General features: G+C 39.1%; 2 protein-coding genes across 2 annotated transcripts; both read left to right on the forward strand.

The window, feature by feature from the left end:
* Positions 1–7,387: 7,387 nt before the first annotated feature.
* On the forward strand, positions 7,388–8,332 carry LOC123782581 (olfactory receptor 52M1-like). Its single transcript, XM_045782832.1, has one exon. The coding sequence runs from the start codon at positions 7,388–7,390 to the stop codon at positions 8,330–8,332; it is 945 nt and encodes a 314-aa protein (XP_045638788.1).
* Positions 8,333–15,236: 6,904 nt separating this feature from the next.
* LOC123782591 (olfactory receptor 52K1-like) lies at positions 15,237–16,181 on the forward strand. The gene has a single exon (XM_045782842.2). The coding sequence runs from the start codon at positions 15,237–15,239 to the stop codon at positions 16,179–16,181; it is 945 nt and encodes a 314-aa protein (XP_045638798.2).
* The last annotated feature ends 1,965 nt before the right edge of the window (positions 16,182–18,146 follow it).

Consider the following 18,146-nt stretch of genomic DNA (forward strand, 5'->3'; position numbering starts at 1 on the left):
TCCCTGCTATGTGTTTCTTATTGTTTACAAATATTATCTAAGAACTATGGGATATTTCTTTTCCCGGCAGCCATCTGGAAAAGGATGTCTGATATTTTCACTGCGAAACTTTTCCTCACTCCTTGCTTATTTATCGCAGGAAATTAAATACATGGCTAGACCCAAAGACTGACATCTCTGCCTTCACCAATATTCAGTACACGACGTAGCTGTAAGTAGAGTACAAATTTCCTGTGTTGGTGTGATTCCCCTGAAATAAGGGGTTCAGGATTGGAAGCAGTTGGAGGGCTCTACTAATAAACTTAATTTGGACACAATTTGAGATTCACGTAGAATATTGAATTGTATATGACCTCAGGGAGAAGGTCTTGGTTAAGGTAAATATTCATGTATCTTCAACAAACAAGCGGTGATGCTGGTCTGGTCTATTATGAGCAAATTCACTCAGGCGGCAATTGCATGATGAAGAAAATAGACAATCTGAAAAATGCTGACATTTTTGCTCCATGCCCATTCACCTACATTTGCCTGAGGCATTCTTAGTCTGCAGCTGTTGTCCCAGGTGAATTACCAAGTATGCCCTTTTACCACCTTTTCTTTTTCTTCTCAGATAATGTAAGTGTGTTCCCTTTGTCATGAAGACATTAGTAATTGTTAAGTTTTTAACACATTTGAGACTATTGCGTGTGTAATGTATGAATGTGTGAAGTGCAATAAAATACAGTGAAACTAGCAGACCTTAAATGGACAGTTAGGTAAGCTTGAACACATGTATGGCCAAGGTAACCCACTTCACAATCACAGTATAAAGACACTTGCGTCATCCCCCAAAAGTGCCCCACCCTTTTTTTGTTGATGATTTAATTTTTTTATTATGATACATTAGCCACCATACAGTATATCATCCCCCCTCTTTTCTAACTTGAAAGTGTACTGTTGGGAAAATGTATAGTTTATACGATAGGAGTACTTGGGGTCTTACTTCTGTCAGTAGGACCTCAATCACTCAAATTACAATTTTAACAGTTTTAGACTATTGCATTTAGTATGTATATAGGTTAGAAAGTCTTGCAGTGGGGATTCTGAATAGATTTGTCCAATGATTGTTGTCCATGATCGTACCCATAACTTCTGTATGTGCTTGTTTATGCATGTTATTCTTTTCATGAATCTGATATTCAGAAATTCTTTCCATGTGATTCCAAAGCCTAGATCTTTGTTGTATCAGAAATTTTCAATGGCCAGGACACCACACTAAGAGGATCAGAAACCCCTGGACGGGACCTGCCATCAGAAGTCCTATGTCAGTCACCCTGTATTTCCATGAGATATTATCTATTTTGCTGCCACTTATAGCCCTTTTGCCCACAGGAAAACAAGAGGGCAGGCAGCTAGCTATTCTTCTAGCTCTCTGAGACCTGAATGTATTCCAGGAAGAGGAAACAACCAGGTACATGGGCAGGAGTACAAGTCCCAGACACTTCTGTTTTACTTGGGTGTAGTGGTAATTCAGTCATGTAATAAATATTTACTAATGTGATAAATGAGAGAGTGGAAGAATACAAGGTTCAATAGAAATGTAACACTTAAACATAACTTGATTTAAAATAAGCCTAGTGATACTCCATCTCTAATTTTATTTTTATTTATTTTTTTATTTTAATGTTTTTTATTATATTATGTTAGTCACCATACAGTACATCCCCGGTTTCCGATGTAAGGCTCGATGATTCATTAGTTGCGTATAACACCCAGTGCACCATGCAATACGTGCCCTCCTTACTACCCATCACCAGTCTATCCCCTTCGCCCACTCCCCTCCCCTCTGAAGCCCTCCATCTGTAATTTTAAAATGAGTAGGAAATGAGAAGGCATAGGGAGAGAGATGGAGAAAACCTTAGAGGCAGAAGCAAAAACATGAAACAGATTAAAAAAAAAAAATTCTAGGTTGGCTGAGACTCAAGGGAACTCAAAGGTAAGCTCTTTAGAAGGTAATGCCAAAGGGCTAGCAGGGAGCAGACTAGAAAGGCATTGGGCGGTGATTTCAGACATTGTCAGTTACAATCTGTAGCATTTACTACTTTCCATTAGAAAGAACATGCACTTAATCCAGGCATACTTCATTTTCAAATCTTGGTGGTGTAGTAGCTAAGTAAATGAAACATGCAGCCAGAGTTATCTGGATTCAGATCCTGATGTTACTCTATATAATGAGCTGTAAATTTCACACGATGGATTTAGTCTGTCAGTCTCTGTTTCCTCATCTCTTTAGTGATTATTTTCTGTTTGCAGAAGCTGTTTTGAAGATCAGTGGGAGAAGGGATTTTTAAGCACTAAGCCTAGGGTCTATAAAATAATGATCTCTCAGTGCATAAATAATCCTTTCCCTTAGTTCTGTGGTTTTATAATATTTTTCCTGCTAAATTCTGCAAATATATTCCATGTCAAAGCACTCAGGAGACCTTTGGGAAATAATAAATAATTATTATCTTAAGGGATAGTAAATAATAATTGCTATACCTAAAAGTAATTTAAGCCTTGTAGTTTGGGAAGATGCCTTGTATCCCAGAGGACCACTGACTTCCCTGCAATCTACACGCTTTAATCCAGTGAGATTTAGAGTTGGATGTAATTCCAGCTCATGTGCACTGAGCACACGGCTTAGCATCTCCTCCCTATAGAAGCTGACTCTGGATGACTCTCGGCTTTTAATTTGGGTGAGTTAAGATCGAGATAGAGGACAGAGAAAGAGAGGAGAGGGCTACATTCAAACATTTGCGTTTATAGAAATATGAGATCCTCAAAAGAGTAATGTTGACCTCTTCAAATACATTTAATAAAGAATAAAGAACACAGACATGTAATATACTTAGAAGGAGGAATGAACTTTTTTTTCCACAACCGATATAAATACAGTTACTGTTGATTAGCTCTGAAGTACAGGGAGCATAAGGTCATAGATATTCCAAATTAGAATTAAAGTAGCATTAAGGCAGCTTCACTGGGACAGGCTTTGAGGTCAGTGGCAATTCTGAACAAAGAACAGCCAGTTTCCTCCTACTCAACATTAGACATTGATCAGTCATGGCAATTCTTGTGGGAGCAAGAATATTTTGGAGTAAGGTTAAAAAAAAGTGTCTATTTATTGAGGGGATCAATTGGGCAAAAACAAGCTATAGTGAACCTTTTCTCTCTACATCCTTTCTTTTCTTTTTTTTTTTTTAAGATTTTATTTATTTATTTGACAGAGATAGACAGCCAGCGAGAGAGGAAACACAAGCAGGGGGAGTGGGAGGGGGAGAAGCAGGCTCATAGCGGAGGAGCCTGATGTGGGGCTCGATCCTGTAATGCCAGGATCACACCCTGAGCCAAAGGCAGACGCTTAACCACTGTACCACCCAGGCGCCCCTACATCCTTTATTTTCAAAACACTCCAGACCTCTACATCCTCTTAGTCACATTAACTATTGTAATATTTGATGTAATCTTCACACTAATTACTCTGCACAGATAAGAGAGTATAAAGTATAGAAAGACTTCCATAGTAAAACTTCGTGGGACATAAAAATTCATCCTAATGGATTTTCTAAAAGAGAGTTGAGGGGCACCTGGGTGGCTCAGTCAGTTAAGCATCTGCCTTCAGCTCATGTCATGATACCAGAGTCCAGGGGTTGAGCCCCATGTTGGGCTCCCTGGTCAGTGGGGAATCGGCTTCTCCCTCTCCCTCTCCCTCTCCCTCTCCCTCTCCCTCTCCCTCTCCCTCTCCCTCTCCCTCTCCCTCTCCCTCTCCCTCTCCATCTCCCTCTGCTGCTCCCCCTGCTTGTGCTCTCTCTCTGTCTCTCGAATAAATAAATAAAATATTTTAAAAAATAAATAAAACAGTTGACATCTCTGTGTACCACCTCCACACTCAGATTTTGATTTCCAGCCTAATGATTCTAAGAAAAAAATGCAGTGCGTTTTAGTAGGTATATCGGAGTATTTTGTTTGTGCTTTAAAATATAAGCTTACTTAAATATATCTGTGCGCATTTGAATGCACTTCTTTGAGCATTAATGTGGTGTGCTTAAAGGAGGTTTTATGTTGTATTCAGAAAATTAAAGAGTCCCTTTGTACTTGGATCTCTGGACGTAGTACACCATAATTTATGACAACACAAGAGAAAACTTCAGATGTACAAAAATCTGCTTGTTTGCCTCTTTGGGCATATGTGAGTACTGGTATCTAGATCTTCTCTCAGTGAATTTGTTAGTCTAAAAAGTGTTGGGGGCCAACAGAGAAATGTGCATAGCTTTATATTTCTCTGAAAGTGGAGAGGTAGGGAATCAAGATCTTCAAGACCTCAGATAAAGCAGTAACTGAACTGAAATCCATTTTTTATTCGTTGCTCTGTCTATGCCTGGAGTCCTATCTCAGAATCAGGGAAGAGCAAAGCAGTAAAAAGATCTAACAAAGAACGGAAACACTTTTATTTCACTATGGGCAGAGGCGGAAGGGACAGTTCTCTTGTCTGAACTCTAATATCTGGGTATCTTGTGGAAATCTCCATAAATATCGGACGATAATGTTGCATTTAAGAAAGTGTTGGGAAGCAGCATAGCTCTGTTGTTGAGAATAGGGGTGTGGGGCCACACAGACCTGAAGCTACTTGTATTATTGTATTAAAAGGCATCATTCAATGCCAGTCTTTGGGCCGAGTCATGGAAATGCCTAGATATGCTATTATTTCTATACTGAAGAGAATTTAATTTTACGAAGGTCATAATAATAATATATTTGTGAATCTGATATTCCACAATTTAATAAGGTCTACCAAAAATAAATTTAAAAAACATGTAGAGAGGCAATGAGAGCAGAGAAAAATAATCTGCAAATTTCTGTCCAAGGTAATTCAGCAAAAAGTCATAGAGAAGACTTCTGACCTAGACACTATAAGAAGAGCAGTGGTTTGCAAAAGGAAATGAATAAGAGGGAGGGAGAGGAAAACGCAATTAGAAAAGTATGTGAAAAAAGTCACATTGTTACAAAGAAGCCTGCATATTTGGAAATACTTAAAAGTTTGGGGTTATCCCACGGAGGGTGTAGAAAGAGTACCTGGTGAAAAGGTTGAAAAGAATGGTTTATTTTGTTATCTAAAATGCAAACCTGATTATGTATGCTTAGAAACTTTACTGGAGCTACGTTACCTATGGAATGATTACCAAATTCTCCTTGAATGATTAATTTCTTAAATTCTTGCTCTGTGTAAAATATTGTTCTAAGTTGTTGATGTATTAACTTAATCCTCCCAACAACCTTTTGTTCAACCCACTTTACAGAAGAGAATACTGGGGGAAAAGACATAATCAGTATGTATAAGAGAACTTAAATCTTATTATGGAGATAAATGCATTTAATAAAAGAACATAAAAAGAGTCTATGACGGGAATGAAAATAATCCAAAGGGGGGAGGGCGCCTGGGTGGTTCAATCTGTTAAGCGTCTGCCTTCGGCTCAGGTCATGATCTCAGGGTCCTGGGATCGAGCCCCATATCCAGCTCTCTGCTTAGTGGGGAGTCTGCTTCTTCCTCTTCTTTTACCCACCACTCCCCTGCTTGTGCTCTCTCTCTCTGCCAAGTAAATAAATAAAATCTTAAAAAAAGAAAAAGAATCCAATGGCAGGGGAAAGAAGACAGCATCACAGAGGATAACTGATAAATTTCAAGGTTTATTGAACTTTATTCTTCTGAGCTAAACATTGTCATAATTGAAGGTATTATGTAAATTATCATTTTATAAGACCCAGACCAAACTGAGAAAAATTCGAAATAACACTGAAAATATTTATAATCAAATGTATTATCAGTTTGATGTGTTTACATTCTTCCCCAAATATTGGATAACGTAAGTCCTATTCCAATTTAGTAAGACATTTGACCAGTCTTCATAAATTATGTAGTAAATAGGGTTCCGTATTTGTAATCTCATTATTATTATGTTTAACAGACCCCTTTCTGATTAATAAACAGTATACACACCATGTTAGAGAGATAAACACAATTTTCTAAGATGATAAAAAGAATCCTATTATTGGACTCCACTTACATCAAAATTATATTTCAGTTGTTTCTATGTAGATGTGTGTATGTAGACAAATGCTTAATAATAATAAAAGAAACACAGGATAATGATTATCTTATAAAGTGTTATCTGTAATAATACAGATTATCAGGTTTAAATGAAAAGGTTAATTTTTTAATCATTTGTTTAAAACCATCTTGAGAAATCTGAGTTAAAAATGATGAAAATATTAGCAGGTTATAGTTGATGATAACTAACATCCATGACAAGAGATACTGAGTGTAACATAACGAAAATAGCGTGAACTTGGCAGTCATGCAGAGTTGTGTTAGACCTCTGGTGTCTTGCCACTCATTCCGCGATGCCATGGCATAATCTGTAACACTCTGGGCTTCTATTTCCTAATTTGTAAAATTGGTGAAACAGTATTTCGTTTGTATTGCTCTTCCAGCTAAAATGAACCTATTTAAGGATTCCAGGACAATGTCTTTTTCATGCTAGGATCAACTAAGTATTACCTTTCTTCCTTACTTCATATAAAAAATGATATGAACCAAAATCACACTAATAGTGTATAAATCAAAAGCGATACCAAGTTCATGGATCTCTGTAGTGACTCGTATGTTCAAATACAAGTGATAGAAGGTCAGAACAGGACACAGAATGTGCAGAACAGAGAGAACCTAGTGGAGGCATGAAAGTTAAACCTCAAACTTCCTGAAACCATGCAGAAGACAGGTGAGTCTGTGCGCTCCATTGGAAAGACTGGCACTGTTCTGAAGTTTCTGGGGCTTGCTCTGTGACAGGACTAGAAAAAAAAAAAAAAGGAATGGACTATCTGAGAAATGAGTAAGTATACTTGAGAAACTCACACTTCAGCTAGAAAATCCTATTTCAGGATGACATTAAGAAGGAAGTTGGCGTAGATGAATTCTAAGATCCATTTTACTTATAGTACCTGATATTTCTAGCAAAAGTCAATCCAGCCTTATGAGTGGGTCAGACGGTGAATTCAGAAAGTGGTATTGAATTTTCTTATACATGGATGTTACAAAGTTGGGTTTTTTTCTGTTTTGTTTGGAACAAATTCGTGAAATTCATGACTTGATTGAGAATAAATGTTTTGTGTTGGGTTGCATAGCTTTGCCTAGGGTCACTAAGTTTTTTTTCACTCTAAATTACAACCTTGAGGTTTTCTAATGTGATGTTTCGGGGTCTTTTAGATTTGTTTTTCATTTGTTGCCAGATTTGCTTGTGATGATCTTGCCAGAAAACTTTTGTCCTAAAAAGGAGGATCCCTTCCATAAAAGACCGAGAGCAGTAGCACAATGGGACCAGCCAATAAATCTCAAACATTTCCAGACACCTTCTTGCTGATGGGCATCCCAGGACTAGAGCACCTGCATGTCTGGATTGGGATTCCCTTCTGCTCCATGTACGTGGTGGCCGTGGTGGGGAATGTGACCATCCTGGCGGTGGTGAGGGCAGAGCGAAGTCTCCACGAGCCTATGTTCCTCTTCCTCTGCATGCTCTCCATCACCGACCTGGTCCTCTCCACGTCCACGCTGCCCCGCATGCTCTGTCTCTTCTGGCTCGGAGCCCATGACATTGCCTTTGATGCCTGCCTGACCCAAATGTTCTTCATCCATAGCTTTACCGCTATGGAATCAGGCTTTTTCCTAGCCATGGCCATTGACCGTTATGTGGCCATTTGTGACCCACTGCGCCATACCACCATTCTCACCCACACTCGCATTGCCAAAATGGGAGCTTCTGTGGTACTCCGGGGAGTGGTCTTCTTTTCCCCACATCCCATCCTGCTCAGACAGCTGCCCTACTGCAAGACTCGAATCATCGCCCACACCTACTGTGAGTTCATGGCCGTGGTGAAGCTGGCGTGTGTGGACACAGGAGCCACCAAACGTTACAGCCTCAGTGTGGCCTCTGTCATTGGTTCCTGTGATGGTTTTTTCATTGCCGTCTCCTATGTCCTAATCCTCCGTGCCGTCTTTCACCTTCCATCACGGGAAGCAAGTTTTAAAGCTCTAGGCACCTGTGGCTCCCATGTCTGTGTCATCCTTGTTTTTTACTCCACAGCTGTATTTACCTTCCTCACTCACCGCTTTGGCCATAATGTGGCCCCCCAAATTCATATCTTTATTGCCAATATGTACCTTCTGGTACCACCTTTCCTTAACCCCATTGTTTATGGTATTAGGACCAAAAAAATTCGAGACCATGTCCTTAGTTCTCTAAAGGTAAAAGTTACTTGATTATCCCGAACTTGTTTGCAAAAATGCTATCATGATAGGAAGGGAAGTATGGAATTAATCGATCCCATTTTTGTAACTAACATGAAAATTTAGCCCCCTGAAATCAGACATGTTAGTGGGAAAGAGTCGCCACACATTAAAGAATTTCCCAAAATGTAATGAAACTAGAGGCCATGAGATATTTTGTGCACACCTGGATTTAAGGGAGCTTACTCAAAACTCGTTGATTTGGAAAGAAATCCCCTTCTGCTTCTTGCTGCTACTGAACTTCTGTGTTATAACTGAGGCTGGTAGTTTATTTTAAAACAGGGAATGATTAAAAACATGAAGAAACCCATGGGAACCTCAGAAAATTCCATACAAAGTATCCGCAATTGAAAATTTAATGAGCACTGTCAATATTCGACAGAAGAGACAATATAATAATATACTATAACAAGGTTGAATGTCCTTTTATTTTTTATTTTTACTCTTTCTTTATTTATTTTATAATAATTTTTATTATGTTATGTTAGTCACCATACAGTATATCCTTCATTTTTGATGCAATGTTCCATGATTCATTATTTGCGTTTAACACCCAGTGCACCATGCAATACGTGCCCTCCTTACTACCCATCACCAGTCTATCCCATTCCCCCCACCCCCCTCCCCTCTGAGGCCTTCAGTTTGTTTCTCATATGAATGTCCTTTTAATACAACAAATAATTGTGTGTTTTATGCACAAGAACGGACACACAGGACAAGCTGTCAAACAGAAATGCGGAAAAGTTCAATATTGTAATAATGGAGCCCACAGAAGTTTAAACATTGTATCACTGATAAAATATTGTGTCTCCACAAAGAATGACTTGTGCCTGCTATTGTTTTGTTATCTGAACTAACACTGGGTCTCTTTAAAAATATTCTCTTCGCCTTCATCTTGGAGTGTCCTGAAAACAGAAACAACTTTATGCTTGATGTTACGTACTTGGGAATTTGCCCAGAGATTAGGCGCAAGCCCGCTGAGCTAGATTCAGCAATGCTGAGCTTCAGATATTACACGTCCTTGCTAAAGGAGGAAGTCTATTACTAAAATAACCCAATTTAAGAAATTTTTAGTGATTATGCTCCTGGTGATAATTAAAAATAAAATTATTAAAAAGGATATAAATATTTTACTGGAAAAAAATCTGAGTATTTTCTCTTAAAAAAATACGACTTCACTTCTTGGCTTGTACAAAAGGGAAATTACCCTGGAGTCACTCAATAACTACATGTTGATTTTCATTGAATTGATGTTCTCTTTTTGTGATTTGCTACTTGTAAAGCAATATTTGTGTTTTCTTTTCTCTCTAATTTCCTTCTATTTAGGATAGGAGCTTCTTAGAGGTAAATATCAGGGTCTCTTCTCTCCATGTCTCTTCCTTAGACTCTATATATCATTGTTCAAGGTTTTATCATTTCCCAATGGGCTCTTTCAACAGTTGCCCCTGATGTTTTCAAGGCATTAGCTTTTAATTACTATGCCCAGTACATCCTCTACATTGAGATCGTCGTTACCCTCCTAAAAGTTAAAAACACACAGAATTGATATGTCAGACCCATATAAGCACCAGAATAACAAAGCGAAGCTTAATGAAATTCTTTTCTGCTGTTTCTCTTCTCACTCTTATATAGCCTTGAACTCATTGTCCTGTTCATGAAGGCCCCACCTTCATTCAAATAATAGGTCTCTGGGGCACTTGGGTGGCTCAGTCAGTTAAGCGTCTGGCTCTTGATTTCAGCTCAGGTCATGGTCTCCGGATGTGAGTTAAAGCCCTGTGTTGGGCTCTGCGTTCAGCAGGGATTCTGCTTCTCTCTCTCCCTCCCTCTCCCTTTGCTCCTCCCACCCCCCTCTCTCTCTCTTTCTCTCTCTAGGAGAGATCTAAAGAGGAGAGAACGACTAGGGAAATGTAAACTTTGAGACTATTGCCATTATGATGGATGTTTCCTGAAGACAAATTGATAAGTCTGGACCTTCTTGCTGTATTTTGTTTGTTTGTTTGTTTGTTTGTTTGTTTGTTGCACCATAAATCATGGAATTTAGCTATGATATACTCCCTGACAAGCACCACTGTTGTTTACACGTTAGGTTTGCAAATAAGAACTAAGGAGTTAACACTTACAGGTTATGTATCAATGGATGGCAAATAGGAAATGTCCAACAATAACAAACACAAAACTAAATCTTCAAAGATTCTGCATAAAATTCTAGTCAAGAGAAAGAAGATATGCAGCTTATTCATGTATTCATGCAGCAAAAATTTATTTATGGAGTGGCTAAAATGGGCCAGATTATGCTAGATTCTGAGGAGAGGTGAGCAAAACGAAGTCCGTGTCTCAGGGACTTTACATTCTAGTGTCAAATGCGTGACTACCCTGGATATTAAGTGTTGTCAAGTAGAAAAAAAGATTTCTATAAGTGCACGAAACATGGAGTGTTGATTTAGTCTAGAGCAATCAAGGGAAGCGTCCTTAAAAATGACATTTACTTGAGTGCCAAATGGGAGTCAAGCAGCTGAGAAACGAAAAAGAGGTCATGAAATGGGACTGGTGATGTTACAGAGAGAGAGAGAGAACAGGATGCATGAACGTGTGTGGATCTTAAGACTGAAAACAGTGTCATACATTTGAAGAACAGAAGAGAGTCCATTTTGTGAGTTGGAAGAGAGAGAATGAGGTGAAGAGCAGATGTGTGAAGCTGGGATGATAGCACACAGGGGTGCGTAGGCCATACTGAGGATTCTCAACTTTACCCTAAAAACGAGAATAAGACTGTAAATGTTTTATACACAGGAGTGACATACCAGGTTTGTGTTTTAAAAAGGTCATTGTGGGGGCCTGGGTGGCTCAGCCAGTTAAGTGTCTACCTTCAGCTCAGGTCATGATCTCAGGGTCCTGGGATCAAGCCCCGCATCGGGCTCCCTGCTCAGTGGGGAGTCTGCTTCTCTGTCTCCCTCTGCCTCACCCCTTATGCTCGCTCTTTCTCTCAAATAAATAAAATCTTAAAAAAAAAAAGTAAAGTAAAGAAAGAGTTGTGGCTGCAGTGAGGAAAGTGGGCTGAGACAAAGAATGGAAGAAATGAATGCAAAAGACCTTTTGGGATGTTATAAAAGTTTTCTAGATCAGTATGATAATAATTTGATCCAAGTTGGTAGCAATCATGATAGAAAGAATTAAATTGATTTGAGTACCCTGAATATACTTAAGGCTGGGGGAACATGGCTTAATGAAGACTGGGACAAGCTCACAGGTTGTATGACTGTTTCTTACACTTGCAGTATTATTATTGGCCTAGAGTCTAGAGTGGATGTGGGGGTAGGGGCAGAGTGTGTGCATTTATTCATATGAAAATATTTGAAGGCCTATAACTTGCCAGGCACTGGGGAAATACTGGTGAACAAACAAGGCCCAGTCAGTGTCATTGGGATGTTTACATTTGACCACCTGCAAAAAGTCAACAGTTTCTCCCCTTCTTTACTATTTACTCTCAAATTCAGCTTGATTCTCCCAAGAGTCTTTCTGAAACTCGGTCTCTCCTAAACTTAGTATTTTGCAATATTTTTTTTCTAGAGCTCCTCTTTCTCCCTACTTGAATCTTACCCCTTTATGTTTCTTTTAATATGTCTTACTTACCAAACTATGGTCTTAATTTAGTCAATTAAGATTTTTCTCAGTGCAGACATTTTTTGAAGTATAATGTACAGTGTTATATTAGTTTCAGGTGTACACTATAGTGACTCAGTAATTATACATTTCTCAGTGCTCATCAAGATAAGTATGCTCTTAATCCCCCCTTTTTTCCAAGCTTCTTGTGGATTTTAATTGCTTCCAGGAAATCGAGATTCTTAATTTTAGTTTAAGTTTTGCTTATGGAGGCCCCAAGCCACTGGAGATGAAAATAGTTTTGTTTTTTTTTAAGATTTTATTTATTTATTTAACAGAGATAGAGACAGCCAGTGAGAGAGGGAACACAAGCAGGGGAGTGGGAGAGGAAGAAGCAGGCTCATAGCGGAGGAGCCTGATGTGGGGCTCGATCCCATAACGCCGGGATCACGCCCTGAGCCGAAGGCAAACGCTTAACCGCTGTGCCACCCAGGCGCCCCATGGAGATGAAAATAGTTTAAACTACTGGTTTTGAAGCAAGCTAAAGCAATTTTTGTATAATTATAGCTGCAAGCAGCTCTGCCCTCTGTGACTGCAGGTGTTCTTTAATTTCCATCCTAAATGATCCTCCCATCATCCTTAATCTCTCTCCCTAGAGTTCCTAAACCGTACCAACAGTTATATTTACAGTGCTCCTTGATATCTGCTCTTATTCTCCTGTGGTGTCCTCAGTGATTGGCTCTAGGATTTGTTTCCCAGAATATCCAGGCTAGGTAAGGGACTTTGCCCAACAGAGAGGCCACTAGGGACCCAGAAGAACCAGAACAAACCAGCATAAATCTGCCTCCAGCTTAGACACTCCATCGTATTCTGGTCATCAACAGATCTTCCTCATACCTCAAGCACATGGAAGCTTTGCTGCTTCCAGTTCCACTGTGACCAGACTCACAACTATTACAGGTATTACTCTAGGAAAAAGGAGAAGGAGGTGGGGGAAGTGTAGAAAATCCTGGGATGCAAAGTTATGTAAGGAAAAAGATTCTCAAATCTTTTAACCCGCATACTACTATCATCAACCCTTGTAAGGCCATGGTTGGGGTCCCAGTTAACATTCTCTAGAAAATAATAAGTACATTTCTAAATGTTATGTCTAACTTGATTGTGTCTTATAATTAATGCTGATACGGTTATTCCTGGCAACTGTTCCTAATCACTCAGACAAAACTTTACCATGTTGCTTAAAACTCCAACGTCCCGATGTCCCCATCAGATGGAGAATTTTCATCTACATTATTCCTCATAGATCGTCATTCAGTTTCTACCTGGAAACTCCCACTGCTAGTGAGCTTCTGGTTTCACAGGGCTGTCTTTTCTGCTTGAATTTGTGATAGGATCATTTCCCCTCTTGAACTAAAATGTACCTTTTAAAATTTTTTTAGCCTCCTTACTTGGCCAGGTATCTATTTCTGGTGACACTATTTTTTTTTTTTTTTTGCTCGCTCTCTAATAAATAATGAATCTAAAAATATTTGAGAATAAAATTACTAGGGCCATCAAAAATTCCTTTTTGTGGTGTCAATTCAAGACTAGTCATTAACCTACTTAGAGTTCTTTCCAAGAAACAACCAAAAAGAACATTACTTTTTGAATACCTCAAAATTTATACTTCATAGAAAAAGAAGAAAATTTGCAGTTATAAGACACCAAAGCATGTTGTATATTTTATACAATGTTGGAATTTAATGTTGGATTTCATCCTCACTGCAAGATTTGAAAGGTAAACCTCATCCCGCTCTTGAGACGAGGAAATGAGGCTTACAGTCTTAAACAGCTTGGTCAAATCATTTAAGTGGCAGGACTGAGATCGTATCCCAGACACGCATTATCTTAAAGACTTGGCTATTTTCACTGTACCAAGTTACGTTCCAGGAGGTCTGACTATCGTTTGGCTTTGGTATGCTTTTTTGACAAATGCAGTTCCTATATGAAATACTTAGATCTGAACAACTCATTTTATGATGTATAAATGTTACAGTAGTATTTCGTCAGATAAGCCACTCTGTTTTGGGCTCTTAAATATTTGGAATTAATTAATTAGCAAAAAAAATACAAATAATTCAAGTTCATTGGCAAATAAAACCAAAAAGGACACAGTATTAATATAGCTATAATTTTATTTTTAGAGCAACTTTGTGTTATATTTTTTAATCTCTTTATTTTAAGCTTTTATAGAAAGTATTCTTTGTGATTATCTTTTATAAATATATAGTTGGAATGTTTCTAACAAAACATGGAGTCTAAACTTTAAGAGTGGAATTTATTTCAATCATAGTAATAGGAAAAAAGTCTTATTCCTTTGTTATTTTTGTATTTATTATACCCTTGTTAAGTTTTTACATCTAATGTATTCATTAAGTATACTATATAACTTTGATCAAATAATTTATAAATCTGTAAATATGTATTTTGATTCAAAATAGTAGAGGTTAAAATATTTAGCAAATGCAATAGTCATAATTTCTATAGAAATATGTATTACCATTAATCTTAACTATATTCCCCACATAAATACACATATACACAGAAGATTCTTAATTCGCCTTTACTTTTGCCCACTCCCTAATCATGCTCTATTGAACAATCTGGAACTTTAATACTAAATTATTATTGATTGAGGCATTTGGGACTCCACATTTGTCAACCAAAATATCAGTTATTGCTCCCAAATTACATCATGCTTTTCAGGTATAAAATCAGCCGAATTCCTAGGTTCTCTGTCAAAATCAACAAACAGTCCAGAGAAGAATCCCAAAGCACCAAGGCCGGTCTCAAGAACTGAAGACTCTAGGATGATGAAATTCAAATTCCTCAATTTTGAGTGAAAACCATGCTTTGCAACTTGTTGCTACCCCCACCTCCCGCCTATAATGTTGGAGATGTTGGGTCTCCCATCAGATCCTGTATCTGGGAAAAAATCCTACAGAGTTGCACACATTGGCTATTAAACAGGATCAGAGCCACAGAAGAATCTTAAGTATGGAGTTGATATGTCTTTATTGAGCATTTATCCCTAGGACTGCTTCTGCAGAGAGAGTAGCCTAGGATCATCTCCCTCCACACCCTCAGTAGCTGAAGCATTCATTTGATCATTGGTTTATATAATATAATTATGATCATCACCGTAAACTATTAGAGTACCCAGCATTTTAGGCGCATTTTAAAGTGTCCCCTGTTTCTTTCTCCCTAGGAATCAGACTTTGAGGAGCTCAGGTTAGGGATGACCTCTTGCAACAACTCTATTCCTCAACCCTTGATATTTGTCCTGGCTGGAATTCCTGGCCTGGAATCTTCCCATGGCTGGTTCTCTGTGCCTTTCTTCTTGGTATTTGTCATTACGATTATTGGGAATGCCACTATCTTATGCATCATCCGAGTGGAGAAGAGTCTTCACGAGCCCATGTTTCTCCTCCTGGCCATGCTATCTGTTGTTGACCTGTCTCTGGTCAGTGTCACTGTGCCCCGCATGCTGGGTATCTTCTGGATGAATGCCAAAGAAATCAGCTTCAATGCCTGCCTCACACAGTTGTTTTTCATTCCTTCCTTTTACGTCATGGAGTCTGGGATCCTCCTAGCCATGGCTTTTGACAGATTTGTGGCTATCTGGTTCCCTCTGAGATATACAACCATCCTTGCTAACAACATACTTGTGAAGATGGCACTGGCCGTCCTGGCAAGGGCAGTGGCAGTGCTGACTCCAGCACCCATCCTGGCAAAAAGACTGGAAAGCTTCCAAACGCACATCATCGCTTACTCCTACTGCGCCTACATGGCTGTGGTGCAGATAGCCTGTGGAGACGTCTCCAACCACATTGTCTATGGCCTCATGGTTATTGTAGCATCTGTGGGATTTGATCTGTTTTTTATCATTCTGTCATATGGGCTGATCCTTCGTGCTGTCTTTCAGATTCCTTCTTGGGAGGCACGCGGCAAAGCTCTCAGTACATGCGGCTCCCATCTTTGTGTTATAGCTCTCTTTTATTCTCCTGTTGTCTTCTCTGTCCTGGCCCAGATTTTAGGCTACCATATGGCTCCCCATCTACAGATTATCATTGACAATCTTTACTTCCTAGTGCCTCCCATGGTCAACCCCTTGATTTATGGGGCCCGGACTAAGCAAATGCGGGAGCGGGTGCTACGGATCTTCCACTGTCGTAGAAACTGAGGGTGATATCTGAGGTGGACAGGACACCTGTGATATGGAGCTGGAAATCTTGTTACATTGGAGGCGGAGATAATGTCTGTCAGATTTGAGGCTTCATGGGAATAGGAATAGCCAAGGCAAGAGAAGGACTCGGTGTGGGGATGGAACTGGGGCATGTCCTCTCCATCAGAATGTAGTTGTTATTGTGAAACCCTCATGTCCAGAGCCTTCTCCAAATGTTTATTATGCAAGTGATAAAATAGGAGAATATTTTGTTATCAATTGTATTATTTAATCCCATCAAGTAACATAAATTGTAAGCACATTTTTTCAAATGATAGAAAATGAATTTAAATATATTCTTAAGACCTAGGGGCAAAAATATTTATCCACTTTTTGTTGTTGTTGTTGATTTCATGACTTTCCTTCCACAGTTATGTTTCAGATATTTCACCAACATGGAATCATATAGCATGGAAAATAATCTTAATGGAAATAAACGTGTAAATATCTATGATCATGTCTATGAGTAATGAGCTCCTTTTTGGTCTGAAGAGTTTTAATAGAGAAGAGTCATCTTTAGAGAGTTACTGTTAGTGTTAGAATATGGAACCAATACACAGTGGATTGGGCTTGATAGGTAAGCATTTCACAAGGGATAAAAAAAAGACCTAACAAAGTTATTTTCTTCACTAGCTTTGTTTTCTCCCTTCCACCTACCTGACCTCATATGCTTTCACAAATTGAAAACACCCAAATGTGTATCTTAAACCATGAATTATGTCTGTGTTCCAGAAAACACATTACAATAGCTTTGTGAACCACTCTTCATACACCGCTTAAACTTAAATCTTCCCAAACTAAACTCTTAGTCTCCTTGCCAGCTTGATTGTCCCTCTACATCCCCCATTTTTGTTCTTTTGACTTGAGTTAAATTAAGTTAGAAACCTTGAAGTTACTTAATTATTTTTATTTCTTTTCTTTCATCCAGCCTCTGACCCAGTCCTCCCTGCACATTCCCACTCTCTTCTGTTCTACCTCAGACTTTCATCACTGTCCGTCTCTGTACTGCCGATACCCAATATCTCTCATATTCAAAGTTGCTATTCACACTACAACACTGTTGTCTTTCCCAAGCAAGTATCTCATTTCGTCCACTGAAATCTTCACAGCCTATTCTTCAAGATAAAGTCTTCACTCCACGGCATGGCCCTCATTACTGCAAGACTTGACTCCAGTCTGTCTGGCCAGGTGCTTTATTTTCACTGAATCATGGAAAGGGCTTCAATCCAGCTATCCCTGGCTGCTTTATTTGCAAAGAAACTACACATTCCTTGCTACTTTAGCTCATTCTTCATGCTCTTTGGGAGGCATTTTCCTTTGATCTTTCTTACTCAAAATTCTTCCCACGTCAAGAGACACTTTCTTCAATTTGTTTTGCTTAATGCCTGTCTTCAAACGATATCAACCAGTCATTTTCTGTATAGCCAGACACCCTAGGTTTCTTTGACACTCATTTGTCTGTGATCTGTCCTGTACTTGAGATGCCAGTCTGCATGCCTCGCCATTACTCACACCGACATTTCTTTAAGGACAAGGGCCATGCCCAGAAACTGAATTTTGCACTGCACATAAGTGGGTTGTAATCCTTCTCATCTTAGTTTTTCAAAAATGGTATTAAACATCAACTCATAGGGCTGCCTGGGTAGCGCAGTCGTTCAGTGTCTGCCTTCGGCTCAGGGCCCGATCCCAGGGTCCGGGAATTGAGCCCCGCATTGGGCTCCCTGCTCCACTGGGAGCCTGCTTTTTCCTCTCCCACTCTCCCTGCTTGTGTCCCCTCTCTCGCTGGCTGTCTCTCTGTCAAATAAATAAATAAAATCTTAAAAAAGAGAAAAACCCATCAACTCATAAACCGATGGATGACTATACATGTGAATCATACCCAACTTCTCATCGCTAATGTTCATCATTTAGCTATCCCTAGGC

The sequence above is a fragment of the Ursus americanus genome, chromosome 16 (assembly GCF_024610735.1).
Source record: "Ursus americanus isolate L20-20 chromosome 16, mUrsAme1.1.p, whole genome shotgun sequence".
NCBI classification, from domain to species: Eukaryota; Metazoa; Chordata; class Mammalia; order Carnivora; family Ursidae; genus Ursus; species Ursus americanus.